The sequence below is a fragment of the Dromiciops gliroides genome, chromosome 4 (genome assembly GCF_019393635.1).
Source record: "Dromiciops gliroides isolate mDroGli1 chromosome 4, mDroGli1.pri, whole genome shotgun sequence".
NCBI lineage: Eukaryota > Metazoa > Chordata > Mammalia > Microbiotheria > Microbiotheriidae > Dromiciops > Dromiciops gliroides.
The window spans coordinates 452,999,681-453,023,428 of NC_057864.1; the positions used below are offsets into that span (position 1 = coordinate 452,999,681).

At 48.6% G+C, this 23,748-nt stretch overlaps 1 protein-coding gene across 4 annotated transcripts; it reads left to right on the plus strand.

The window, feature by feature from the left end:
- Positions 1–717: 717 nt before the first annotated feature.
- On the plus strand, positions 718–23,559 carry CGN (cingulin). Of its 4 annotated transcripts, none has more exons than XM_043963724.1 (21): positions 718–811; positions 8,237–9,160; positions 9,921–10,021; positions 10,314–10,383; positions 10,693–10,791; positions 11,381–11,520; positions 11,707–11,839; positions 12,155–12,367; positions 13,689–13,837; positions 14,061–14,193; positions 15,298–15,525; positions 15,745–15,951; positions 16,333–16,590; positions 17,596–17,766; positions 17,944–18,105; positions 19,338–19,427; positions 19,912–19,995; positions 20,165–20,283; positions 20,720–20,828; positions 21,183–21,346; positions 22,101–23,559. In XM_043963724.1, the coding sequence occupies exons 2-21, from the start codon at positions 8,252–8,254 to the stop codon at positions 22,240–22,242; spliced, it is 3,681 nt and encodes a 1,226-aa protein (XP_043819659.1). In that variant the 5' UTR covers positions 718–811; positions 8,237–8,251; the 3' UTR covers positions 22,243–23,559. The 4 variants fall into 4 exon arrangements, with proteins under 4 accessions (XP_043819659.1, XP_043819662.1, XP_043819660.1 ...); XM_043963727.1 differs by having other exon boundaries at positions 10,696–10,791; XM_043963725.1 differs by having other exon boundaries at positions 772–883.
- Positions 23,560–23,748: the final 189 nt, after the last annotated feature.

Below are 23,748 nucleotides of genomic sequence, written 5' to 3' on the forward strand. Positions count from 1 at the left end.
TTCTTATCTCAGGTAGGCTGGGCTGGATGGTTTGGGGTTAAGAAAAAGGAAAAACTGAGGCGGAGAAGGTAGAAATTTTCTGCATGAGGTAAAAAGGAATTATCTGGGTTTTCCATAAAGGGCATTTTTGAAGCATTGGGGGGGGGTTGTTTGTTTTTTAGGTTTGTTTGGGGGTTTTGCTTTGTATTGTTTTTTAGCTAAGGTGAACCGAAGTCAGAGGAGGGAAGAAATTCTGCTAGAGATTAATGCAGAATTTTCTAGTAGGAATAAACAAAGCTCTGTGGCTCAAGGTGAAGCCTTTTTCCCCCCCCCCCCCCCCCGCCCCTAGACTTGGGAAGATGCTCTAACCTGCAGGTTCATTTGGCTAAGGGAAAGGGGGCGGAGGTGCGTGTGGGGGGCATACTGGAAGCTTTCAGCTACTCCCCCAAAATGGCCTCCTAGTAACTAGCCTCACCCCCCTCCCCTTTCCTAACCGTCTCGTACCACGTGACTCCCCCCGCCCCCTTCTCCCCGACCCCCATACCAGACCCCGGGTATCATTCCAGGTCTATTGTGGGCCCGCCTACCTTGGGGCTCACGCGCCAATCCTTGGAAGCGTAGGGCGGGGCGGGGCAGCGGTGGGCCAATGGAGGCGGGGGAAGGGGCGGAGTTCGGGGGAGGGGAGTAACAGGTTGGAGAGGTAGGGGAGGGGGGGGTGGAGGGAGGAAGAAGGGGGAGGGCGGCGGAGCCGCGCGTGCCATCCTGCAGCCCAGCCCAGCCCGAGCGGGAGCGCCCAGCCAGCCGATCGGAGCCAGACCGGGCCAGGCCAGGGGTGAGTGACCAGGGCAGAGCCTGGAAGCGGCCAGCTCCGGGAATCTGATCCATTCCCGCGGGGGACACTCAGGTGCGGAGGAAGGCAGGTGGGGGAGGGCTGGGCTAGGGCAGGGGCAGGTGCGCTGGCGCTGTTATTCTTTGGGGTCAGGGTTCCGAGCTGGAACCTGGGGAAAAGCAACTAAAAGCCTTTCCGAACAAGATCCCCCCTCCACGCGCGAGGTGACCGGGACAGGGCCTTGGGCAGGTGCCAGGTGAGGACGCCTGAGGGAAGGGATATACCTCAGGTATGGAGGAGTCTTCTAAGGACTAGATTTCTCTAGACTTTGGGAGCAGGTGGAGAAGCTCTGGAGCTTAAAACTGGAACTTAGGAGAGTGGAGAGGAGCTGAAGACAGCTCTGGCTCGCTGCAGTCCTGCTCTCACCCTCCAGGCAGAGCTGGCCACTGCCTTTCCCTGGACGTGGCTGCTGCTTCTTCCCTCTTTCCGGTGCGGTGGCTCGCGCATTTCCCCCTCTCCCGGCCACTCAGAAATATATATCATCTACACAGCTGCAAATAAGGGACTCTGGGACATCAAACAAGGGGATGATAACCTCTTTATCTCCTATCCCTTTCCGGGGGTGAAACCGTTTAAGATTTTGAGTTTCTGTCCAATTTCCCTCATTGGGCTAGAAGATCTCTAACTACTCTTCTAGATGAGAATTCGGTATTCTGTGATTCTGCCAGAAGGGATGTCATCAAGGTCACTGGTGGAATAGGAGGGCATCCTATTAGGGGATGGGGGAGACTGGAAGCCATATCTTGTCATCCACTGTCATACTAAAGTCTCTAGTCTTGCCCCTTTCCAGTCTTATTCTCTCTTTACTCTTATTTGTAGTCCCTCCACGGTGCATGCTTCAGCTTTTTTTTCCCAGCCAAGTAGTGCTTTCCCTCCCATCTTTGGGAGATATACCGTGAAAGAAGCCTAGGTTATTATAGATCATAGAATTAGTTGTAGAAGGATCATTAGAGATTGTCTGTTGCAGGGATTCTTAACATAAGGTCTGGGAATGTTAAAAAAATTTATAACTATACTTTAATATTAATTGATTTTCTTTATAACCCTACGTATTTTCCCCCTATGCATTAAAAAAAAAATCGGTTCTGAGAAGCTGTGGATAGGTTTTACTAGATTGCTAAAAACCAGACATGCCACAAAAAAAGACTGAAAATTACCCCCTGATCTAGTCCAACCCCTTCCTTTTACAGATGATGAAACTGAGGCCCCCCAGAAGTAAATTGACTTTCTCAGAGTCATACTGGTAGTGTGGCAGAACTAGAATTCAAATCTAGATCCAGGGCTGTTCGTTTTGTGGGGTTTTCCCTGGGGACAGGTGTCAGATGAACACCTATTAGATGACTGCCGAGGTCTCTAAATTTATGATCTTATGACAGAGGTTGGGGATCTTTTCCCCTTCCTTACTGTCCTCTTTGTTTCTGGATTCATCTGCTGGCTTAAAGCCCCAGTATTAGGGGACCCACTGCCTACCCTGTGATTAGTAGGTAGTATTTCGATTTCCCCATTTTCTGAGATCCCTGGTCCCAGGCTTAAATACTTATCAAAAGGTGCTTCATGGCTGGATAGATTATATACTGACAGAGCTGAAAAACATTTGGGAGTTTTATAATCATAAACTGAGGATAAGAGAAATCACGTCTTTCAAGTCTGAAGCATCTTCACTGAGCTCCGGAAGAGTCCCAAGTTTAGTTTAATGGAGTGAGAACACTCAGATTCAGCCCCAGCTTAGTCCCTTTGATGCCTTGCCTAAAGAAAGTTGCTTTAATTTGGAAGTAATTAGCAACCGCTATTTTGAAGTCAAGCTGCCAACGCTCCTGCCTCTTCCATTTCACCATGGATATTGGTGATGTCCGTGCCCCAGAGATATACCTGGCAGATGAGAGTCATTAACTCAGGTCAGATAGTTTGGGTTTATGCCTCTCCTCTGCATTTTCTGGCCTGAGCTCCCTTATAACATCCTTGGCTTTTTGGAGGCATCATGGACTAGGAGAAAAACAACACACCACCACCACCAACTTGGGATAACCCAGATTCTGAGTTGGTGACCCAAGTTTGAATCTCATCTTTGCTGCTCCTTGTCTGTATGATCTTGGGCAAATCATTTTGTGTGTCTGGACCTTGGTTTCCTCCGCTGTAAAATAAGAACGATTGGACTAGCTGATCTCTAAGAACCCTTCCAACTGAAAATTTGATAGGCTGTGATTCCTTCTGCCACAAGGAATACTGTCTAGGTCACAGGTGGAGGGCAGCTTTGGGCCCCATTAAGGGATGGGCAGAAGGGAGGCAATATCTTGTCTTCCACCATCATAGTAAATTTTCTGGCCTTTCCAGCCTCTTTACTTCCTGTCTTATTTGCGGGCTGGACAGAGCTCTTGCCCAGGGTCCTTGCCTCCTTACTCTGTCCATTGTAAGGACTTTGTTACGCTTCCCAAGCTGCCTATGTAGTCCCCATGTCCCTCCCCCTTTATCTTGTTTTCCAAACCAGTCCATCGAGTTTGCAGGGGCCCAGTTCCTCATTGTTGTGATTTTTTTTTTCTTACCTAGTGGCCAGGCCAAGCCTAGCCTGGCTCTCCAATTTCAGCATTTTCTCATCGGATGCACATTTTATAAGGTTTTGACACTCAGCCTAAATGTGGGGAATCTTCATGTCCCCATGGCTTCTCATGTCCTGAGGATGAGCAGAAAAGTCGGAATCCCTCAACTATCATTCTTTGACATCTAAGTCTCTCTATCCATAAGGACCCAGAACCTGCTCCCTGTGGGCCCTAGCTTCACCTCTAATTTCCCTGTAAACCAGGCCTTCCTGCCAAGAGTTCAGGGACACTGTCACTCCCTGGGTGCTGGACTCCTGCCACTGGACTGGGGTGAAACAATTGGGGCAGGGCAAGCTAATGAGTAACTATGGAAGAGGTAGTCTGAAGCAGCTTCATCTATTCTCCTTCCTTGTAAGGACGAGGCATGACAGAGGTGGGATTGACTTTCAGACTCTCCTCACAAGGAGGGATCTCTCCTATTCCGCAAGATCTAGGCAAGGGAAGAGTGCAAGAGTGTGATGAGGGTAGAGAAGCACCTGGACTCCGTGTCATCGCTTTCCTGTTTACCTGGCGTTAGGGGATTGCACAAGGCCCTAGTCTGCCCTGGTCTCCAGTGGCTCCGCCCTCCTGTCTGTGTAACTGTAGGTGTGTAGGTTTCGGTTTTCCACCTTGAATCATTTAAAGACCTTCTTTTTGACCTGCTCTGAACTATCCCTCCAACCCGCCCGTCCCCTTACCCACACTCAAATGACTAAGTGCCATGAGATGGGATGGTTGACATAGAAGGGGTGGGTTTAATATCACCTCCCAGCAGATCAGGTGGTCTTCGGTAAGGCTCTGACCACCCCTTCTTGCTTGGTCCAGGAATGGTTACTGACCTGAATCTGGATGATCAGTAGCTGCCTCGGTGATGCAAAGCAGCCTTATTGATAAGTCAGGTGATTTCTGAGGCCTAGAAGTATAAGCACAGTTGGCTTTAGCAAGATCCTAAAATGTGAGTGAGAGGAGCAAGGAGATGGACGAAACTAGGAAGTGACCATTTCACCTTGACATGTTCAAAACTGGGCTCAGTATCTTTTCCCTCCCTATATCCTTACCTCTTTCCAACTTTCCTATTACTGTTGAGGGTACCACCACCACCTTCCCAGTTACCCAGGCTTACAGCCTAGCTCTCGTCTTCAACTCTTCACTCTCACTCACCCAGATATGTCCAATTGGTTGTCAAGTCCTGTCTGTTCTCCCTTTGGGACATCTTTTGTAGATATCCCTTTCCCTTCTCTGCTACTGCTCTGATGTGAGCCCTCGTCACTTCATTCATGCACGGTTACAGTAGCCTTCTGATTGCCCTCTGACTCAAAGTCTACTCCAGTCTGCCCTCTACTCAGCTGCCAAGGTGATCTTCCTAAACTGCCGATATGACCATGTTAACACCCCTGCCCAATAAACTCCAGTGGCTCTCTTTTACTTCCAGGATCATATTCAAAATCTGGCTTCATTTTCCATCATAGGTTTTTGTTTGTTTGTTTGTTTTTTGTTTTTGTGGGTTTTTTTGTTTTGTTTTGTTTTGTTTTTTGGTGAGGCAATTAGGGTTAAGTGACTTGCCCAAGGTCACACAGCTAGTAAGTGTCAAGTGTCTGAGGCCGGATTTGAACTCAGGTCCTCCTGACTCCAAGACCGGTGCTCTATCCACTGCACCACCTAGCTGCCCCCAGCTTCATTTTCTTTCTTTCTTTCTTTTTTTTTTTTTTTTAGTGAGGCAATTGGGGTTAAGTGACTTGCCCAGGGTCACACAGCTAGTAAGTGTTAAGTGTCTGAGGCCGGATTTGAACTCAGGTCCTCCTGAATCCAGGGCCTGTGCTCTATCCACTGTGCCACCTAGCTGCCACCTGGCTTCATTTTCAAAGCCTTTTATAGCAAGGTCCCCTCCTACCTCTCTGGTCTTCTTACACTATTTCCTTCCACTTACTCTCTGACCCAGCAGCACTGGCCATCATGTTGTCCTCCAAGCATGACCCTTCATTCCTGACTCTTTGCCTTTTTACTGCCTCTCATCCCATGCCTAGAATGCCTTCAATTTATGCTTTCCATATCTTATGTCCATTTATTGTTGTTGCTTCAATTGTATCTGACTCTGTGGCCCCTTTTGAGACTTTTTTTTTTTGGCAAAGATACTGGACTAGTTTATCATTTCCTTCTCCAGCTCATTTTACAGATGAGGAAACTGAGGCAAATAGGGTTAAGTGACTTGCCTGGGGTCACACAGCTAGTAAGTGTCTGAGGCTGGATTTGAACTCAGGTCTTCCTGATTCCAGGCCTGGTACTCTATCTACTGCTCAGGCTAGCTGCCCTTACTTATGTACATAGTTGTTTGTTTGTTGTCTCCTCTATTATGGTATAAGTTCCTTTAGGAGAGGGACCATGTTTTTGCCTTTCTTTGTATTCCCAGTGTAGCAGAGGGCGTACTACCTAGGAAGCACTTAATAAATGTTTGTTGGCTTGACTTGGCTTGATTTGACTTGACTTGAAAGTTATTGTGAGTAGCCCCTTGGAGTTTCTCTTGGTTACTTATTTCCCTGGCTTTGGGATTTCCCCAAGAAGGACAAATTCTTGTCTCTTCTCTGCCTCTTCTCTAGGTGTGTGTGTGGTCAAGATGAGATTTTGGCCCCTGTGATGGGGCTCTGGTTTGGAGAACGGAATTAATGAATTGGAAGATTCTGTTTGATTACCTTTGTTTCCCTTAATCTTCTCTCAGCCTTTTCTCTTGTCCCTGTGCTTATTCCCAGTATGGGAGAGAATAAGAACAATGCCATGTACACCTTAGTTCCCTACATGGCCACTGGGAAAAGAAGACCCTACATCTAAGTTCAGCTTCTCTAATCACCCCCTTCCCACACAAACAGCCATCTTTGGTTGGTTAGTCCAAATCATTAGATTGATTAGTAATGGGATAAGTAAGTGGTGTTCAGGGGCAGCTAGGTGACACAGTGGATAAAGCACTGGCCCTGGATTCAGAAGGACCTGATTTCAAATCCAACCTCAGACACTTGACACTTACTAGCCGTGTGACCTTGGCCAAGTCACTTAACCCTCATTGCCCTGCAAACAAAAACAAACCCCAAAACAATAAATAGATAGATAGAGAAATAAATGAATGAATGAATGAATGGTGTTCTCTAGTTTTTCCACCCCGGTTTGAGTTTACCCCTCAAACCTAAGCTTGTTAGACTAGCAGAAGTGTAAGGAGACTCCCATTGTACCATTTTCGGGATGGTAGCTGTTCTTACCCTAATTCTTCCTCTCTGGACCTGAGCTCCCCCCTCACTTCCTCTGACCGAGCTTTGACCCCACCCTCTTTGAAGGCTTTTGACATGATCATGGTAGGGGGTAGTGCCAAGGCTCTCCAGAGCTGGGTTCCATCCTAGGAATGTTTAATAAGTGTTTGTTTTTGCATTTGGATCTGACATATTAGTGCCTCTCCCCCAGCTTGGTCCAAGTCCACAGTGGAGATTAACATGGGAGCTGGAAGAGCTGGATTTCTTTGTATGCCTAGAAGAGAACCTCCCTTCCTTCTCCCCCTCCTCCAGACTCCCTGTGCCAGCACATACCAGGAATGTTCCTCTTACTTACTGCCTTGAAGCAAAGAAGGGATCATTCTCAGGCCCTGGGAGTGGGAAAGGAGACATCTTAACTCTGAACCAGGATTTGTTTGCCTGCTATGGGCAAATATTATGTAGTCTCTCTTGCACTGTGGTTATTGTACACAGCATGACGCATTTGTGTATGTTGTGTTTCTCCTGTTGGCTCTTGGGGAGACCTGATTGGAGAGGCGGCATTTGTGTGTCTCACTCAAGAAGTCTGCAGAGACCTCCATTCTGATCCTGCCTCTGAAACTTACTTGTTACATAACCACAGGCTGGGCACTTGGGCTTCCTAAGCCTTTATTTGGAAAATGGAAATGATCATTCCTTTAGTACCTCTCTCACACAGTTGTCATGAATGTACCTCAGGAACTTTGTAAAACTTTAAAGCATTCTTTTTTTTTTTTTTTTGTGAGGCAATTGGGGTTAAGTGACTTGCCCAGGGTCACACAGCTAGTAAGTATCAAGTGTCTGAGGCCAGATTTGAACTCAGGTCCTACTGAATCCTGGGCTGGTGCTCTATCCACTGTCCCACCTAGCTGCCCCACTTTAAAGCATTCTAAAAATGTTAGCTGTTATTATCAAGCACAGTTCTTTGTAGGTGATATGTTCAACAAGTAGATGTTAATTGATTGAGTGAATTCCTCTATAAATGAAGATAGTTCTAGGAGATGGATAGCAGGGCTCTCAAACAAGGTGCTAGACCAGCTGTGGGAGGGGAGGGAGTCCCTAAAGATCTCCAACATACACTGAGTAAGACCCATTTGATTGCTGCTTTTCCTTTTCTGATTCAGTGGCTGTAGCAGAAGTAGAGATTTGACATGTTTCCCCTAGGGAGTGGAAATAAGGACTGGACCCGTGATTTCATGGGGGAAGGGAATTTTTCTGTAACATACATCCAGCCTCGGAGAGTTGCTTAGAGCTTGAGTGACCTTGCATAGCCAATACTATGTTGTGACATAGTTGGGACTTCACCCTGAATCTTCCCTACTTTTTCTATTCATTACACCATGCTGCTCCCCTATAACTCAAAGATTAGAGGAAAATAGGAATGTACAACTAAAGTTGCTCAGATTGGCTGGGGATGAAAAGATGAAGACCCCAGGTTCCATTCTCAATTCTACTGCCTCACACCAAACCTGAAGCATAGGAACTGGATGATTTTTAAATTTATTTTTACTTTCTTGTCTCCACAGGATCCCCTCGTGTACATGGAGCGGGTAACAGCCATAGCAGAGCCCCGGGCGCCAGTGGACCATGGCGTGCAAATCCGATTCATCACAGAGTCGGCTGATAGTACACAGGCAGCCCCCTTCCGCCGGGGTGGCCGGCGCCCAGCCAAGGACTCTAGAGCTAGTTCTTATGGTGTAGCAGTGCGGGTTCAAGGCATTGCTGGGCAGCCTTTTGTGGTGCTCAACAGTGGGGAGAAGGGTGGTGATTCCTTTGGGGTACAGATCAAGGGCAGTGGCAACAGAGGAGCCCCTGATTCACTGAGTTCAGACTCGGAGCTTCCTGAGAATCCCTATGGCTCACCTCGGAGATTCATTGGCTCCTATTCCCAGGGCAGTACCTCTGATGAGGAGCCTGGGGTTGGGCAAAAGAACAGGCTTCAACGTTCCCGTTCCCATGCCTCCCTGTTGGATTCTGCTACCATGGGCCCAGGTGTCCTGACTGGCAGCCTAATAGAATTAACCCCTCCAGATGGTCCCCCTGGCAATGCCATTGACACAGCTCCCCTGTCCTCTGTGGATTCGCTCATTAGCAAGTTTGACAGCCGAGTGTCCCAAACAAGGGGCCGGACCGGCTGCCGTGTGCGACTGTCCCCAGAACATCGAAAGCGGAGTCAAAGCTTAGATAGCCGTCCACCTCGAGATACAGCAGAGGAACGGGAACGAGATCGAGATCGGGAACGGGAACAGGAACGAGACCAGGAACGGGAATGGGAACGGGAACGAGAACGAGACCGCGAACGGGACTTCAGCAACTCCTCCTTTCCTAACTTGAAGAATCAGAGCCAGGCCCCATCAAATGTTGTCAGCCGATCCCGACAGACCCAGGAATGGGTCCTGCAGAGTTTTGAGGAGCCACGGGTGAGGGCACGGGACCCTACCCTAATGCAGGTGAGGTTCCCTAGCCTATCACCACCCAACCCTTATCTTCCCTGATGTTCTTTTCATTAAGCCAGAATACCATGGGTAACTTTTATCTAAAGTTGTTGTTGGGAACAGTGTTTCTCAGCTTCTGATCCTTTAAACTTTAACTACTAGAGGTAGTAAAACATAGAAAACATTCCAATTACTCTATCTCCATATTCCCTGAATCCTACTCCACCTATGTCTCTGGATCCTTTCTCTTGACCTCCCACCCCTGCTCCTCAACTGAGAGCATTCTTTTTTTTGGGGGGGGGGGAACAATGAGGGTTAAGTGACTTGTCCAGGGTCATACAGCTAGTAAGTGTCAAGTGTCAGAGGTTGGATTTGAACTCAGGTCCTCCTGAATCCAGGGCTGGTGCTTTATCCACTGTGCCACCTAGCTGTCCCAACTGAGAGCATTCTTACTGAGCCTTTAGAAGGCAGAGCAGTCTGTCTACAGTGGAGAATTTAAATATTTTTCCCATCAATAGATTAGTTTGGGTTAGAAAATAAGAACATAGCAAACAAGCATAGCTTGTCCAGACATCCCTGTACAAGCCTCTTCCTCAAGTTCCTGGTAGTAATCCCTCATTATCCTAACTCTAAGCTTTTGCTTATCTGCCTTCCATCCCTGTTTGGCAGGGCCCTCACCCTCCTCATCTCTGTCACTGCCACCTCATAGCTCCTAGCCTAACTTGTATCTCTTCTTCCATAACTTCTCTGTCCGGCTCTGTTTCGTCTTTTACAGTTCAAGTCAACCCCAGACCTCCTGAGGGACCAGCAAGAAGCCACAACTCCCAGCAGTGCTGATCATGCTAAAGCTACCATCTATAATATACTACGAGAGGGGTAAGTCCGAGATTGTGGTAGAGGGTTACTAAAGGGACAGTGGAGACTGGAATCCTGGGACAGGATCGTTGCATGCTCTGGCTCCTTCTCTCTCCTTATTCCTCTTTCTCTTCATCTCTTTCTCTTTTCTCTCTCCCTTTATCTCTTCTCTCCTTATCTCTCCTCTCTCTCTCCTCCCCTTCTTTTCTCTTTCTTCTTCTCTCCCCCTCTCCCCCTTCTTGGTTTTCATTCATTTTTGGTCTTTGCTACTACTTCCTTTCAGGCCCTTACTTTGTACTTTCCTCTTCCACAGGAGTTCAGAAAGTGAAACATCTATGAAGAGGAAGGTCAGTCTGGTGATGGAACAGATGCAGGCCTTAGCGGTGAGTTGGGTCTCTTGAAGTTAAAAATATGAAGAACAGGGGCAGCTAGGTGGCACAGTGGATAGAGCACTGGCCCTGGAGTCAGGAGTACCTGAATTCAAATCCGGCCTCAGACACTTAACACTTACTAGCTGTGTGACCTTGGGCAAGTCACTTAACCCCAATCGCCTTACTAATATATGTGTGTGTGTGTGTGTGTGTGTGTGTGTGTGTGTGTGTGTGTGTGTGTGTGTGTGAAGAACTGCCACAGAATGTGAAGCCAAGCAGGGAGACACACTCGAGGTTATCTGTCCTTCTCCCTATCCCTAGCAGGTGCCCCCTTCCAACGTCTCACAAGCCAAGTCAGTACATCGTGGGCTAGTTCAGAAGGTCGAGGAGCTACAGCAAAAGCTGGATGAAGAGATAAAGGTGAGTCACCAGGCCACAATAACAACTAACGTTCACACAGCACATCAAGGTTTGCAGAGCAGTTTCATTTGATCCTTACAACAAGGCAGGTACTATTATTATCCCCTGCAAAGTAGGGTGTTATCCTGAGAGATAGGTGCTGTTATTTTGCCCATTTTACACTTGAGGAAACTGAGGCAGACAGGTAAAGCAACTTGCCCAAAGGCCCACAGCTAGTAAGTGTCTGGTGCAGGTTTCAAACTTGGGTCTTCCTGACTCAATGGCCAGTGCTTTGTGCACTAGGGTGCCACCTAGCTCTACTGGAGAGAAATAGCTTGGGAAGGGGAGAAGGAAAGAAAAATGCAGAAGATGAAATGATGGGAGCCCAGAAGGTGGTGTTCTCTGAACAGCAGAAGGGAGGTCTTATGTCATTAGAGGGAGAAGAGGAGGAAGGGTTCAACTCCCCAAAAGTCTCTAGTCCTTAGAAGTGCTAACAAACCAAAAAAAACCCAAAATCTATATGAGGAAGGATTGATGGCAGCTGATCCTACCTCCACCCCATCCCCCTGGAGGGGCCTTCTCCATTGCCTGCCTTCCCTTCCTCTTTCAGAAACGGCAGAAGCTGGAGCTCTCTCGTGAGCCAGCCCGGATCGGGCTGGAACGGCAGCTGGAGGAGAAGGTAGAAGAGTGTCTGCGGCTGCAGGAAAAACTGGAAAGGAAGAAGGCGGAGATGCAGCGCAGCACTCAGGAGTGAGCAGGACTGGGGAAAGGCATGAGGGTGGCTGAGACTTGAAGGCGGGGAGGGGCTCATCTTGGCCTGCTGCCCAGGGAGTCAGGCCATGCAGACTGGCTTCTTCAGAGGCATGAAGGCCCAGGGATCACCTAGAAAGGGCAATGAAGCTTAACATCGCCTTCTCTACCTGCCTTTGCTGCCAGGCTCCAGGACATGAAGCTCCTGCTGGATCAGGGTGAGCGACTACGGCATGGACTTGAGGACCAGCTGAAAGAGGTGCAAGACAGGCTAAAGCAGGGACAGAACCCTGAGGCTTCAAAGGAGGCCCTGATGAAGGTAGAGGGGATGAAGGATGGCTCCCTAGCACTTATCTCCAGGGCTGCCCCAAACAAGGTTCACCTAGATCTTTTCCCTTTGACACTTGGGAAGAGGGGCAGGGGTGCTGAGAGCACCTATGACTCGGCTCCAGGCAGAGACCAGATGATGGGTCTCTAAAAGGTTGCCACCACTTTCTCTGCAGGTCTCACAGGGAGATTCTTGGAGAATGGATCTTAACCTCTATTTCCTCTTACACAAACTAAAATGTGATGTGGGAATAGTGAAATTCTGTTCCTGACTCCTAAGAACAGCCCCTTTTCTAATTCCTCTCAGGACCTGCTAGAGACCAGGGAGTTACTGGAGGAAGTACTGGAGGGGAAACAGCGGCTAGAGGAGCAGCTCCGGCAGCGGGAGCGGGAACTGACAGCTCTGAAGGGGGTGCTGAAGGAGGAGGTGGCCTCTCACGATCAGGAGGTGGAACGTGTCCGGCAGCAGTGCCAAAAGGACATGGAGCAGCTGCGCCGAAGTGTACAGGATGCCTCCCAAGTATGTGGGATGCTTTTGGTTGATTGGAGGGGGATAGGGGTTTTTGGACTTTGTTATTCAGAGTTACATTATCCTATGGGGAGAGCTCTGGAAGAGAAAAGAGCCAGAATAGAAACCCAGGTGTCACAGGAGTCCATGGCCTTGTCACTTATTAATAAATCAACAAAACTAAATAACCTGATCCTAAAGAATGAGTGGGTCAAAGAACAAATCATAGAAACAGTCAGTCTCATTAAAGAGAATGACAGTCACAATGAGACAGTATATCAAAATTTATGGGATTCAGCCAAAACAGTACTTAGGGGAAATTTTTTTATCTCTAAATATTTACATCAATCAAACAAAGAAAGAGCAGATTGGTGAATTGGGCATGCAACTAAAAAAAAAAACTAGGAAAAGAAAAAATTTTAAATCCCCAATTAAACACCTAGTTGGAAATCTTGAAAATCAAAGGAGAGATAAATAAAATTGAAAGAAAACCATTGAAATAACAACTAAAACTAGGCACTGGTTTTATGGGGGAAAACACAATAACATAGATAAACCATTGGTTAATTTGATTTTTAAAAAATCAACACCATTGATAGGGTCTACTATTGCCAAGCCTCCATGAGGGATAATCCAGAGGAAGAGAGGTGATATGGCCCTTGTTTTCTCTGACCTCCCAACCTAATAAGGGACACAGTTCACAGTGGCCAACCTTACATGTAGGTGATTGCCTGTTTTCAGGAGGTATCTTCAGGTACATACTGGGAAGGTCTACTGTCCTCAGAAAGACTTCTCCTGCCCGTGAGGGTTGACTAAAAGTGCCTTTTCAAAGGTACAAGCTTCTGGGAGGAGCATGCTCTCAGTTGCTTTTTGTGTTGTCTCCTGAAAGCATAGAGAAAAGAGAAGATATTTGCTATGATAGGAGTAGGGGAAAAGGCCACATATAGTGCCTGAGATTTTGGGAAACAGGCCCTCTCCAAAAGATGAGCAGCCTGTGCATAGCTCTTTGCCCAACTTCACAGTTTTTTAGAATTGGCCCGGGATAGGATGGGAATGCACACAAAGAACGAGTAATGGTCAAGAAACAGATAATGGTCAATAAATGTAGAGTGCTCTGGGATGTGCAGCAGCTGCTTTCATAGAGGAATATTAAATGGGGGAAGCTTCCCGAAGATGCCAAACTTTAGACAGGATTTGATGGAGAAGACATTCTTCTGAAGGCCTGCTGCTACAGCAGAGTGTGCTAGTATAGAAGGGACTTAGGTGGCTCCCTGCGCCAGCATAGCTTCCTTTGGATTCAGACTTTCTGTCCTCACTTTACATCTTCTGCCAGGATCAGGCCACCCTGGAGGCAGAAAGACAGAAAGTGTCAGCCCTCATTCGGGGCCTAGAGCGGGAACTCAAAGAGAGTGCCGAAGAGACGGGACACTGGCAAGGCATGTTCCAGAAAAACAAAGAAGAGCTTCGAGGGACCAAGCAGGAGTGAGTTACACCCCTGACTTCAACTTGCCTCTTGGTTATTTCTATCCAGGTTCCCAAAATAAAATCCCCATTGTCTTTTCCCCACCCAGGGGACTTGGCACCCCCAGGTTCCGTGGGAAGGCCATTGGGATGCTAATAGAAGGGAGAGGGAGCCTTTGTCTCTTCCTGGTAAGGGAGCCAAGGCACCTACATTTCCATTCTATTTCCCCCGTCTGGAATACAGGTTGTTACAGCTTCGGCTGGAGAAGGAGGATCAGGAGGAAGAGCTCAGGGAGCAAATTGAGGCTCTGCAGAAGGACTTGGAGCAGGCTCGAGCCAGTGTGGAAAATAATCGTCAGGTTGACAGCCTCAAGAAGGTACCAGACAGGGGTGGCTAGGTGGCGCAGTGGATAAAGCACCAGCCCTGGATTCAGGAGTACCTGAGTTCAAATCCGGCCTCAGACACTTGACACTTACTAGCTGTGTCACCCTGGGCAAGTCACTTAACCCCCATTGCCCCGCCAAAAAAAAAAAAAAAAGAAGGTACCAGACAGGAAAAGGAGCCTAAGAGAGCAGAGATATGCCACAGGATGATAAGTCCTTAGGACATCTACTCGCCCCGGCAACTATTGGTCTCAGGTTCTCACTGTCTTCTCCATCTGGCCCTGTCTAATCTGTCCAATTGCACCTCGGCATGAATCTTTGGATCTAACTGAATTAGTCTTTTTCACTATCTGTTGCTTTTTTTTTTTGGTCCAGCCCTATGATTTCATTCATGTAGGGAGAATACATTTTAGATCTGCAACTCACAGAATTGCCTGAGACAGTAAGATTTTAAGTGACTTACCCAGAGTCAGACATCCACGGTGTATCAGTGGCATGATTTGAACCCAAGTCTTCAATGTCAGAGGCTCTTTGGTTCTAAGCCATCTCTGGCTACTGCACCAAGCTCTCTTGTCCATGCAAATTCTTCTTACCCAGCATCCCCCTCCTTCCTATTCTCTAGCTGGTCAATCCTGTCTCTCTTCCAAGACCCAGCTTGAGTGTCACCTCTTCTGCCTTACTTCTCTTGACTCTCTTGTGGTGTCTGCACAAGTGCGGAACAATCAACAAATACTTCTCAAGCACCAGTAACGACACTAGATATTCTGGAGGTAGTACCCAAATGGAGGCATTCTCTGTCTTCAGGGAGCTTATATTCTTTCAGTGGAGACACAATTGCCAAATAAATACATGTTGGTTAGCTGACAGTAACAGGGAATTTGGTATTGCAACTCTACCCAGGGGCCATTTTTCTCTGGATCCCGGGCCCCCCCTAGTGTTTCTCTGGTTTTTTAGGCATCTACCTGGCTATTGCCTAAGTGGGTTACAAAAGCTCCTCCTTTAGCCTCAAGACTCCTGGCCCTCAGGGAATGGGGCTGTGTGAGTCAGGGAATGTTCCTGTCCCTGCTCCTCAGCATCTCGTGCTTTTGTCCTCCCAGGAACTGCAGCGGGCACAGGAGGAACTGCAGCAGGCACAGGAGGAACTGCTGGACCTGCGGGATCTTCAAAGTCAGGAAGCCGCAGGGAGGAATCGGGAGCGGGAGCTGGAACAGCAGCTGGCTGCCCTCAGGGAAGAGGCTGAGCGGGGAAAGGGGGCTGAGCAGCAGCAGCTCCAGTTGCATAAGAGCCTTCAGCAGCTTCGGCAGGACTATGAAGAGACTGCTAAGGCAAGGGGAGGGGAAGGGAGGCTATGGGGTCTGCAAGATCCAACAAGCCAGGAGGAGAGTCGCAGGCTCACAGGCATATATTTCTGAGACCCTGGGGTTCTTGGGAATGTGGTTCAGCCAGCCAGGATGGGTTGGAAGGCTCAGGGCTCATGGTCAGCCCACTACATCTGTTTGTTTGGGTTGGGTTGGGGTAGCCTGACCACTTCTCTGCCTCCCCAGGCCAAGGCAGCAGCTGAAGCAGAGGCAGCCAAGATGGGGCAGCGGCGGGCAGCAGTGGAGTCAACGCTACGTGAAACCCAAGAGGAGAATGATGAATTTCGACGGCGGATCTTAGGTCTGGAACAGCAGCTGAAGGAGGCCCGGAGCTTGGCTGAAGGTGGGGAGGCTGTTGAGGCGAGGCTTCGGGACAAGGTGCAGCGTCTGGAGGTCAGTCTGTGCTGCCCAACCATCAGCTTACCCCCCTGTCCCTTCTGAGCCTCAACTTTCCTCATATATTAGATAACTCAGTTTAAGTCCTCCTTAGGGTATGTCAGATTTTCTCTCCCCAAAACCTCTATTTCTGCTTTATTTTGTTACCTATGTTTTAATTTCTGTTCCAGCATCTAGTCTACCTCTTTGCCTATCTTAGGCTTACTTGTTCTGTTTCTTAGCTTCCCTCCTGGTCCTTCTAGGCCTGATTCCATTGAATACCTTTGTCACACATGTCATCTATCCTCTTACCTTTGGACAAGTTGAAACCCAAGCTTTGCTCCTGCCCTACCAATCCTACTTACCTACCCACCTTAGCCCCATCTGCCCTCCCTGCAGGCAGAGAGACAGCGGCTGGAGAAGGACCTGAGCACATCTCAGGAAGAGGAGGAATCACTGGCCGGGGCAAAGCGGATGCTGGAGGGACGGCTGGAGGAGGCACAGAGAAACCTTACACGTTTGGGGCAGGAGCAACAGACACTAAACAGAGCCCTTGAGGAAGAAGGGAAGCAACGGGAGATCCTTCGGCGGAGCAAGGCTGAGCTGGAGGAGCAAAAACGACTGTTGGATAAAACTGTGGAGAAACTGAACAGAGAGGTGAGGGACCATGGGTAGACTGAATCATTGGAATCCTTGCCTGCCCATAGACAAATTCATTCAGGGGGCAAGATCAGGAAGTTTGGGTGATTTGGAGCCCCTGGCTTCAATCCATCACTTATGGTGACACTTTAGTCTAACCTTTACTCCCCAAGGAAATGTCCTGGGCAAAACCATAATTAGGGATTTCTTTCCCTCCACTTATTTGGGAGTGGGTTGGGGTGTGGCATCTTGTCCTCTTTTCCCTTGGGGCTTTGGTAAAAGATATTGGCTAATAAGAATTGATAAGTTTTAATGTGTTATCTCAGGTAGGGCTATTTATCATAAAAGATATGTAAGGGGGTAGCTAGGTGGTGTAGTGGATAAAGTACCGGCCCTGGATTTAGAAGGACCTGAGTTCAAATCTGGCCTCAGACACCTGACACTTACTAGCTGTCACCTAAGTTGGGCAAGTTACTTAACCCTCGTTGCCCCCACAAAAAAAAACACACAAAAAAAAACCCACATATAAAAAATATTTAACACCCAAATATATTAATTTCTTTCTTTTTTGGGGGGGGGGAGGGTGAGGCAGTTGGGGTTAAGTGACTTGCCCAAGGTCACACAGCTAGTAAGTGTTAAGTGTCTGAGGCCGGATTTGAACTCAGATCCTCCTGAATCCAGGGCCAGTGCTCTATCCACTGCACCACCTAGCTGCCCCTAAATTAATTTCTTATGGCAGATTTACAAGCTGTTAGGGAACACATTTTTGTGGGGGAGAACTTTGTTGGTTATCCTTCAAATTAAAGTGTTCTTTTTCTAAGGCTCCTTTTGACCGTTCTGGCAAAGGAGAGTGAAGGCCTGGCTTGATGGGCCTTTGAGGCACAGTTCTGGATACAGAGGTTGATACTGGGATGCTATGGTGATGGAGGGGTCTCTGGGAAGAGTCTTAGAAATCTAGTCCCTAAGGAGGGCGTTTGTTAAGGAAAGTGGTACCCCAGTTTATGTTCTTTCTTCACTTTCCAGTTGGAGAAAATTGGAGAAGAGTCACAGAGAGCCCTGGGGCAGCTCCAAACTCAACTGGAAGAATACAAGGAGAAGGCACGTCGAGATGTAGCAGGTGCCCAGCGCCAGGCCAAGGAATGGGCCAGTGAGGCAGAGAAGGCAGCCGGAGGGCTGGGCCAGCTGCAGGATGAGGTAGCGTCACTAGGGAATGGGGCAGTGAAGATATACTGAGTTGACTCTTAAGTGGACGGGTTGAGTTAACTCCTCGGGATACAAAGCTTCCCATCTCTTCTGACAGTGATTACTATAGTTATCGTGTATCTGCCAGGGTTTGAAGACTACTTCTGCCCTTTCCTTTTCTTCCTTCAGGCCCAGCGACTGCGCCAGGCCCTGCAGACCTTGCAGACTGAGCGAGATTCAGCCCTGCTAGACAAGGACTTGCTAACCCAGAGACTACAGGGGCTGGAACAAGAGACAGAGAGCAAAAAACGTTCCCAGGACGACAAGGCCCGGCAACTCAAGAACCTAGAGGTGAGCCATAGTGAAGGATTCCATGATGAAAACACTTACCCTCAAGTCCCAATGCTTCTTTGTAATAATAGTAATAATAATAATATTCAGGGGGCAGCTAGGTGGCGCAGTGGATAAAGCACCAGCCCTGGATTCAGGAGGACCTGAGTTCAAATCCGGCCTCAGACACATGTACTAGCTGTGTGACCCTGGGCAAGTCACTTAATCCCCACTGCCCCACAAAAACAAAATAAATAAAATAATAATAATATTTATATAGTGTTATATTAAGATTTACTGTTTTCTACATAACAGTCAGAATCAGACTCAATACATTTTTATTAAGCGCCTACTATGTGCCAGGCACAGGGCATACAAAGAAAGGCCTAAGACAATCCCTGTCCTCAAGGAGCTGATAGTTTAACACATCACTACAGCCCTGTGAAGTAGGCAGTGCATATATTATTTCCATTTTATGGTGAGTCAGTGTGGCTTAGTTGTTGGAGTTGGTAACAAACACCTGGGCTCAAGTCCTCCTGACCCATTTGCTCTATGACTGAACCTCTCAGTGCATCAGACAACTGTCTTAAGAGGTTATAGGTAACAAAGCCGTTCCCGATCTGCTTTGGAAGTCTCCTTATGAGGGAGTTCCTTGTACCAGTGAACTCACTGGGTCCAGAACAGAACAAAAACAAAACAAAAAGGTAGATGAAAGGCCCAGGTGCGCTCACCCATGGTTACATAGCTACCGACTGGTTGAACCAGGCTTCAAATTCAGGCCTTCCCACTGGTGATTTCAATGGTCTTCTGACTGTTGTTCTCACCCAAAATGCCTGGGGCTTCCTTCATGGATTGCTCTCTGTCTTCCTTGTGACTCAGTTTCTATTTTTTAACTATGCCTGGCTACTAGGAGCTTTCCTGTCTCTTATCCCATTTTCATGTGTAAAACCAGACTTCCCCATGACTTAACCAGCTTAACTGTCATCTTGACCCTGGGGGCTTGTCTTCCTTTTGTACCCTAGAGGAATGAGCAGAACCCTTTCCTTCCCTTTCCTGTGACCATTCACCTGGCCAGCAGAGGGCACTGTCCCCATGGTACCTGCTGGCAACCACGAGTTGAGAGTGTGAGAGGAGGAGGCTTTGGTCCTGAGCCCAATTATTTCTGGGCTCCAGAAGGAGCCTTGGGGAAGGTCAGGGAGGGCCTCAACAGTGTCCCACTCTGGCTGTGAGTTGACCCATCATCTCCTTATTAGGAAAAGGTCTCCCGCCTGGAGGCAGAGCTCGATGAGGAAAGAAACACTGTGGAGCTGCTGACTGATCGAGTGAACCGTGGGCGGGACCAGGTGCTGTGCTGCTGCCTCTCCCCTTCCCCATCACTGGTCAAAAAGCATTGGGCTTGGCTAGCTAGGTGTCAAAGCCTCTCTTCCCCATTGGGATGTTGGCCATGGATGCTGTAGGGAGCCAACCTGTCCAGTTGCCTCTCCAGAAGGGGATGTTGTTCCCCTGTAGGCTGATAGGATGGGATGGGATGAGAGGGAGTGTCTGGCTGGGGCTCAGCTTGGACTCATGACTCTTCCCTTCTTAATAGAATGTTGTTTTTCAATCATTCATGTTTTTCTAGTCGTCTAGATTCCTTTTGGGAGGGTTGCCTTGCCTAACAGCTCTCCCTTTCCCAATCCAGCCCCTCATCACCCCAAGGTCATAGCAGAGAAGCAGGGTCCTGGGGGTGGTCCTGTGACTATGAGAAAGGCCCCTATCACCAATGGAGTCCAGTCCTTTGTGTGTCCTTCCCCGTCACATCCTGAATCCTTCTAACCTCTACTCCAGATCGACCAACTGAGAGGAGAACTGCTGCAGGAGAGATCCAGTCGGCAAGACCTGGAATGCGACAAGATCTCTCTGGAGAGACAGGTGAGGGAGGGGGTTGTGGCAGGGGAGGAAACACAGGCACTGACAGTCCATGCTGGGTGGCAGACCCTGGGCACAATCATAATGGAGAGAGCCGCCCACTTTTCTGATTGTAGGTGGCTATGGGGCAGTAGGGAAGATGTCTTGATACAAGGTTTGGTCTCTTCCTCAGAACAAGGATCTGAAGAGCCGACTGGCCAGCTCTGAAGGTTTCCAGAAGCCCAACGCCAGCTTCTCTCAGCTGGAGTCCCAGAACCAGGAGCTGCAAGAGCTACTTCAGGCTGAAGAGAGGTGGGAGTGACTACTAGCCAAGAATTAGTGAGGTGGCTGGGTGGCCAAGTGGGTAGAGCACTGGACCTGGAGTCAGGAAAACCAGAGTTTGAATATTGCCCCAAACACATATTAGCTAGCGCTGTGACCCTGGGCAAATTCACTTACCTAAGTTTCTTCATCTGTGGAGAGATGGGGTTGGTTTCTAAAGCCCATATCTGATACCCCTTGGGCAAGAGGGATAGAGACTCCTGCCATCCTATACCCTTCCAGATCCCATGGCTGTGCTTTAACATGGCTGGTGTTAAATCTCATGACCAGGTGGAACTGTTATAGAGAGGGAGGGCGTGTGTGTGTGTGTGTGTGTGTGTGTGTGTCGGGGGGGGGGGGGTGTGCATCCTGTCATTCTGTTACTTGAGGCAGCTACAGCTATGAGCAATCCCCATCCATCCCTTAGGGAGAAGACGCTCCTGCAGACCACGAACCGAAAACTGGAAAGGAGGGTCAAAGAGCTTTCCATCCAGATTGATGATGAAAGACAGCATGTAAATGACCAGAAGGATCAGGTATGGATGTGGGACATAGACAGGGTCCAAAGTGTATAAAAACACACATGCATATCCCCTTTCTAGGCAAAGTGGGGTCTTTCTAGAGGCGGTCAGTGTCCCTTCTAGCAGCATGTTCTCCCCCCTTCCCCAGCGCTGTCTTGTTCCGTGTGTATGAGAGCACACATATGTGTCGGATGTGTCTGTTTATGGGTGGCAGCCCACAGAAGATTGGCTAAACCAGCAGCAGCAGCACACAGGCTGTGAGCTACCAGCACTGGCAGTTTTCCATCCTGACCTCAGTGAGGATCAGTTGGAAGAGGGGGAGGGGGAAGGGTCCACTTCAGGGTGGCAGATATTCTTCTCCCACCCTAGCTGAGCCTGCGGGTGAAGGCCCTGAAGCGACAGGTTGATGAGGCAGAAGAGGAAATCGAACGGCTGGATGGCTTGAGGAAGAAGGCCCAACGAGAGCTGGAAGAACAGCATGAAGTCAATGAGCAGTTGCAGGCCCGGGTGAAGGCCCTGGAAAAGGATTCCCGGTGGGTTTCATGGGGGTGGGGAGGGAGGGAGGGATGGGAAGTCGAGGATGAAGACAATTGCCTCTGGTCAGCACCCGGGTTCTTGCTGGCCTTGTCATGAGGGGTCCGCCACCCTTAGGTGCTCCATTGGAGAATTTAGGCTTTGGTCAATTGTATGCACTGCACAAGCCACCCTGGTTTGGTCCTAGTGGTCATTATTTCTAGGATCTAGGTGGGACGGTCCATAGAGCACCTGCACCTGGGTGCAGGAAAACTTGAAGTCCACCCCTGCCTCGGACAATCCCTAACTGTGTGTCCCTGGGTAAGATGCTTACCTTCTGTCTGCTTCAGTTTCCCCAATTATAAAATGGGGGTAATAATAGCACCTACCTCCTAGGGTGGTTGTGAGCATCATATGAGATCATATTTGTAAAGTGCTTTGCAAATCTTGGAAGTGCTCTATATGTTAGCTATTATTATTCTAATGATCTTAGCTGGGATGAGAAGATTCTAAAAGTAACGCTCTTTCAATTCAACCAGCATTAATTAAGTGTCAAATGGGTACAGGGTACTGTGCTAGGTAGTAGGGATACAAAAAGAAAAAAACCAAGCAGGCAAAATGGTCTTTTCTCCCAAGGAGATGACATTCTAGTTGTTGGCTGGGCTGGCTTAAGCAAAAGAATTGGCTTTTGGCTCACTGCCATCAAAAGCATCAGTTCCCCTGACTGACAGTATTTGTGTGCGCTCTCTTGCTCTCTCTTCTCCCTTTCCCCAGGCGCAAGGTCACCCGATCAGCTGCCGAGGCGTCCCTCAAGCATGATGGGCTGAGCTCGGATGAGGAATTTGACAATATGTATGACCCCTCGTCCATTGCATCACTGCTCACTGAGAGCAACCTCCAGACCAGCTCTTGCTAGCTAGTGGTCAGCAAGGAGATGAGTGGCCAAGCTGCAGAAGGCCCTTCCCTCCTCTAGCCCTAAGCTCCTTTCCTCAGGTCTACCAAATGACCCTGCTAGAGAGAGAGAGTCTGGATGGTGGTAAGGGGAACTCCCGAGCATGGGACAGAGCAGGGTTGTAGAATGGACTTTGCTTCTCTCCAGAGGAGTGGGTTTTTCAGGCCAGATAAGCCTTTCCCCTCCCCTCCATGTGAACATAGAGTTTGGCTGGGAGTGGGTAGGCGGCAGGGGGAGAAGGAGTGAAGAGATTTAAACCTATTATAGAGCTTGTATTTTTTCAGCCTCTATCTTAAGGCTCAGGGACATTCCCCATGAAATCCCATTACCCATCCTTTTCCTGATTGGGTAGAGAGGTTTGGGAGAAGGGAGACACCATGGGCTGTGGACGCGCTGGCGTGGTCCTGCCTGCTTTTCTTTGCACAATCCTGGGGGCCACTGGGGTAGCCCCATGCCTCCAGACCTTCCACTTTACCTTTACCTGCTCTGAGCCAGCAGCTCCAAGGGACCATTTCTCCTTTTCTCAAGAGTCATGCTTCTTACCTTCCTCTCAGTGCCTTAGCTAGGGTGAGGAGATGAGGTGGCTCCTCCTTATATAGCCAGCAGCTTCCCTTCTTGGTCCTTGTCCTTATCCTTACTCCCCAGGTAGCTGGTTATGAAGGTAAAACAAGGCAAGCTCCCTTAGGGCAGAAATCATGGGCAAGTCTCTCTGTTATGACTCCCGGTGAAAAGGGCCTGTGCTAGGATGACATGGTGCTGTGGGGAGGACTTCTTGTGTTCACAGGGCTTCCCTTGGTGTCTGTGTGGTTGGGATTTGATTGGGGCCTGGGAGCTCTGCCAGCTGTCTAAATACATTTAAAGATTCACAGATCAAAGGGCCTCTTCAAGGTCTAATAGTTCTACTGCTGCCTTCCCACAGATTTACTCCTGGCTTCAATGGGGAACCCAACAATCCCTTAGGATTCCTCAGGATCCCTTAGGATCCCTCAGGATCCCAGTCCTTAGTGCCAGCCCCTCTGCCTCAGACTGGGAATTCTGACCTCAAAATGGAAAGGGAGGAGGAAATGAAGACCTCCATCCTGCCTTTGGCTTTTTAGGACAGACCCAGCCCACATGAATCATCTCCGGGAGCCTGGGGGAGGGAAGCAAGACTACACTCACCAATGGCTTGTAACTTTGTGATTTCTGTACCTCTGTTCCTTGGGTAAATCAGACATCTCTTTCCCTCCAATTTTTTTCCTCCTTGATTTTATTTTAAATTAAATATATATCTTTATATTATGAACCTTATTGCCTCCCTTATCTTCCCTCTGTGGTTTTCCTATGACATATGATCTTTTAACTGCTGGAGTTCTTAACATCTGGGAGTTGAAATTGGAAGAGACTTTCCGGCTCTACGTGATGGGGCAGGGGAGGGGGCTGGGCAGCACAAGTAGGGCATGAGAGAAACCTAGGAGTCCTGGCTGTACA

Coding starts and splice junctions, on each gene's coding strand:
- CGN (XM_043963724.1), top strand. CDS start 8,252: ATGGAGCGGGTAACAGCCATAGCAGAGCCCCGGGCGCCAGTGGACCAT. Junction 18,106..19,337: donor GGCAACTCAAGAACCTAGAG/GTGAGCCATAGT, acceptor TCTCCTTATTAG/GAAAAGGTCTCCCGCCTGGA. Junction 19,428..19,911: donor TGAACCGTGGGCGGGACCAG/GTGCTGTGCTGC, acceptor CCTCTACTCCAG/ATCGACCAACTGAGAGGAGA.